At 37.0% G+C, this 3,588-nt stretch overlaps 1 protein-coding gene across 1 annotated transcript in view; it reads left to right on the forward strand.

Annotated features, from left to right (window-relative positions):
- Positions 1 to 191: 191 nt before the first annotated feature.
- The window catches only part of LOC109580540 (condensin complex subunit 3-like), a 6,219-nt gene continuing 2,822 nt past the window's right edge, over positions 192 to 3,588 (forward strand). The window contains exons 1-7 of the mRNA XM_019993834.1: positions 192 to 345; positions 417 to 595; positions 671 to 815; positions 1,147 to 1,308; positions 1,980 to 2,024; positions 2,099 to 2,189; positions 3,139 to 3,298. Coding sequence (XP_019849393.1) covers positions 199 to 345; positions 417 to 595; positions 671 to 815; positions 1,147 to 1,308; positions 1,980 to 2,024; positions 2,099 to 2,189; positions 3,139 to 3,298 — 929 coding nt within the window. The 5' untranslated portion in view covers positions 192 to 198. The remainder of the gene's footprint in view (positions 346 to 416; positions 596 to 670; positions 816 to 1,146; positions 1,309 to 1,979; positions 2,025 to 2,098; positions 2,190 to 3,138; positions 3,299 to 3,588) is intronic.

A 3,588-nucleotide genomic window follows, 5' to 3' on the forward strand; every position in this document is an offset into this window, starting at 1 on the left:
ACACACACACACACACACACACACATTCAGTTAGTGTATGTACAGTGTAGGCAAATCCATTCAACTTTAACTGTTTTCATTAAAATGTATTTAGATTTGGAGCTTATTATTATTTTGTTGTTGTTATTATTATTATTACTATTATTTTGTTGTTGTTGTTATTGTTGTTGTTGTTATTGTTGTTGTTATTATTAGGTAATGGATGGTGAGGAACAGAAGGGGGCGGGGCAAGAGGAGGAGGAGGAGGGGTCAACCGGTACCATAACTGAAGGACTAACAGACAATGATAGCACCACTAGTGGACAAAAGTTTCTTCAGATTCTTACGTCTTACCTTAATGGAAAGGTATAGTCATGTGACCTTACCTATTGATCATGTGATCCCATCTATTGATCATGTGACTTTTTTATTTCCAGAGTACTTTACTGCGAGAGGTATCAGCCGAGGGTATATCAAAGCTCCTGTTATCAGGACGTGTCGTTAGCGTCCCTCTGCTGGTCAAGCTGTTGCTAATGTGGTACGATCCATCCCTCCATGATGAGGACATTCGAACTACACTCGGACACTTCTTCCCAGCCTATGCTGCTACTGACAGGTGAGGTAGTATTATTATTATTATTGTTGTTATTATTATTATTATTATTATTTGTTGTTATTGTTGTTGTTTCAGGTCGTATCGTACCAGTATTGCTGAGGCCTATATTCCGGTTATGCAAGCAGTTCGTGATGCTCCACCCACTTCCTCTCTAACTGAAGTGGATGTCACTAACATGTCAGGGTTTATCGTCAGTTTATCAGCTCCTCATGAACCAACAGTGAGAGAAGGAGGAGGAAGGAGGGAGGAGTAGGGAGGAGGGAGTAGGGAGGAGGAGGGAGAAGGAGGGAGAAGGAGGAGGGAGGGGGAAAGAGAGAGGGGGGACAGTACATATGGCTTTTGGAGCAACTTTCAAATTCATAAAAATCCAATTTTGATCCAATTTTGATCAAAATTGGTGTGATTAATCATGAACGGAAGGAGGGAGGAGTGTAAGAGGATTAATGATCATGTTACTATAATTCCTGGAAATTCCAGTACATTTCCTGCCATATGGTTATATACTACCAGTACATGTACATATGAGTCACTAATCTTCTCTTTATTGCTAGGAAGATTCTTCTCACGATGATTTGTCCATTCATGTATTAAATCAGATGCTATCAATGACATCAGCAGCTAATAGTGATGATGATGATGATGGTAGTTACATTGAATGGTGTAGGCTCCATTGTCACACTCTTACTTTACTGAAGCTATCACCTCATAACACAGTAAGAGCTTAAGTAATGTAATACCTGAGGACTGAGATATCTGCTTGAGGTGAAGCTGAGGGCAGATATCAAGGGACTCAGGTATTACATTACAGATACTCACCTCCAGAGTCCAGACACACACACACACACACACACTGGTGGTTTATTCTTCATAGAAATTATACATGTACATGTACATATACTGAAAGTCTTAAAATAGCAGTGACATGTATGTACATGTATCACATGTGAGTATGGGGGTATGTACATGTACAATAAAATAAGTAAATAAAAGTTACCTATATGTACATGCATGTATGTGTGTATATTGTATACATGTACTTAACTTCCTGTGAGTGGTTTTGGTGTTGATGCATTTGATGTGTGTACACATCAAATGATGTGTACATTACACATTACACATGTACAAGTACATGTACACATTGGTTTATCCATTAAACCTTTCAAGTATCCACTATACAGTCCTCCAGTTCTAACGTGACTGTCTGCAGTGACCATGTATGTCTATCATACTTGTCATGGGAACTATTGGTTTTAGTGAGTATGTGGTCATCCATTGTCAGAGTGTGTTGCAATTCATTTTTGGGTAGAAATTAGTTCCTTTTCTTCTCATTATTTCCTTCACTTCCTCTCCTTATCTTTTTAATTGTTCCTCTTCCTGTTGCTAGTGTAACAATAAAGATGTTGTGATACTAGTGGACCAACTCATGAATGTAAGTTGAGGTATCTATAATAGCATACTGCATGTATATATAATCCTCACTCTCTCTCTCTCTCTCTCTCTCAGTCTGTGGATGACAGAAGGTGTCTCAATAGTTTGAAGAAGTTTAGGAACATGATTGACAAGCTCCTGCCTGTCACAGCACAAGTTATACCAGGTCTATCCCTCCCTCTCTCTCCCTCTCTCTCCCCATTTCTCTTGTCCAAAGATAAACTCTCACAGTTTGTGTGCACGTCCACATTCAAACAATCTCTCCCCATGGCACATTACCTGTTATGAGGGAAAGATACTTTAGTAGCACGTTACAGTTAATGTGTCTAATTGTTCATAATAACACCATCAACAGTGCTGTGAGAGAGAGCCTATTAGTCTAGCTATGGGGAGCTACTAGAATAAACCCTTAACCTTTAAATACACAAACATTCAATGTACATACAGGACACTTTATAGGATCAAGGGATAACTGCTGCTATAAAGTACAGTATTACATGTGTTACTAGCAAACATTGCTCTCTTTGTTACAAGCCTACATCATGTTTATCCAACGACATCAAAGAAATGATGTTCTATACATGTATCATGTTTAAACTATAATACTCGTGATATTTAATTGTTATCCAAAAACACTTTTAGAAGCATACCGTATGTCTTGGCAGCTGCTATATGTACACAGAGTGAGAACCCATTTGTTCATTATACACATACTCAACATGATATTAGTTATTACATGGAATCATTAGCAGCTACTACTATACACAGCCCCTTCTCATTATTAGGTTATGATGCATGTGGACACTAGGAATGAGTAATTATGTTTGTAATTTGTTAGTAATATGTATAATGTTTACTGTTACCAGTTACTGGGAACTATACCTTAGCATAGCTGTAGTCTCTCTCTTGTGGTAATTGTTACTATACTTGTAGTGTACGTGTACGTGGGTATGTGATCAGACATTAAGTCCCTGATATAATCATATTATAGTAATCCTGATATTAGTAACATTATTTTCATATTATTTCATTTATTAAGCAATTGATTATTAAATATAATTTTATTAAACTTCCTCCTCCTTTCCTTAATATTACATATTTTTCTTAATATGTAGAATGTGATAAAGAGAATGCTTCTTCTGAAGTAGGCGTGGCTTCGGTAGCTGCCACGCCCACCACCAGATCACAAGCTCGCCGCGTAATGTCACAATCTCAAATTAGTACGAGGAGGAGGAGGAGGGGCAGATATGGGAATGATGATGATGATGATGAAGAGTAAGTCCCTGTAATCATATGAAGTAATTAATAATTACTGTTTTTGTTGTTCATATTGCTTAATGCATGGTCGTTTGTTTATAGTTGTGTGTTATAGTTATTTCTATTACATCATGATTGGTGTATGTATTTTTAGGATTTGTTATAATATCGGCACATGTAGTTATTCTTAGGGAATTTTCATTTTTCATCTTTCGATTGTTGAGTGTCGTAAACTTTATTTTATAGACAATGACTTGTTTTTTAATAATGTAATCATTGTTTGTTTCATAATGTCATTTTGCTTTCTA

Source organism: Amphimedon queenslandica, unplaced genomic scaffold (assembly GCF_000090795.2).
Source record: "Amphimedon queenslandica unplaced genomic scaffold, v1.1 AMPQUscaffold_13487, whole genome shotgun sequence".
NCBI lineage: Eukaryota > Metazoa > Porifera > Demospongiae > Haplosclerida > Niphatidae > Amphimedon > Amphimedon queenslandica.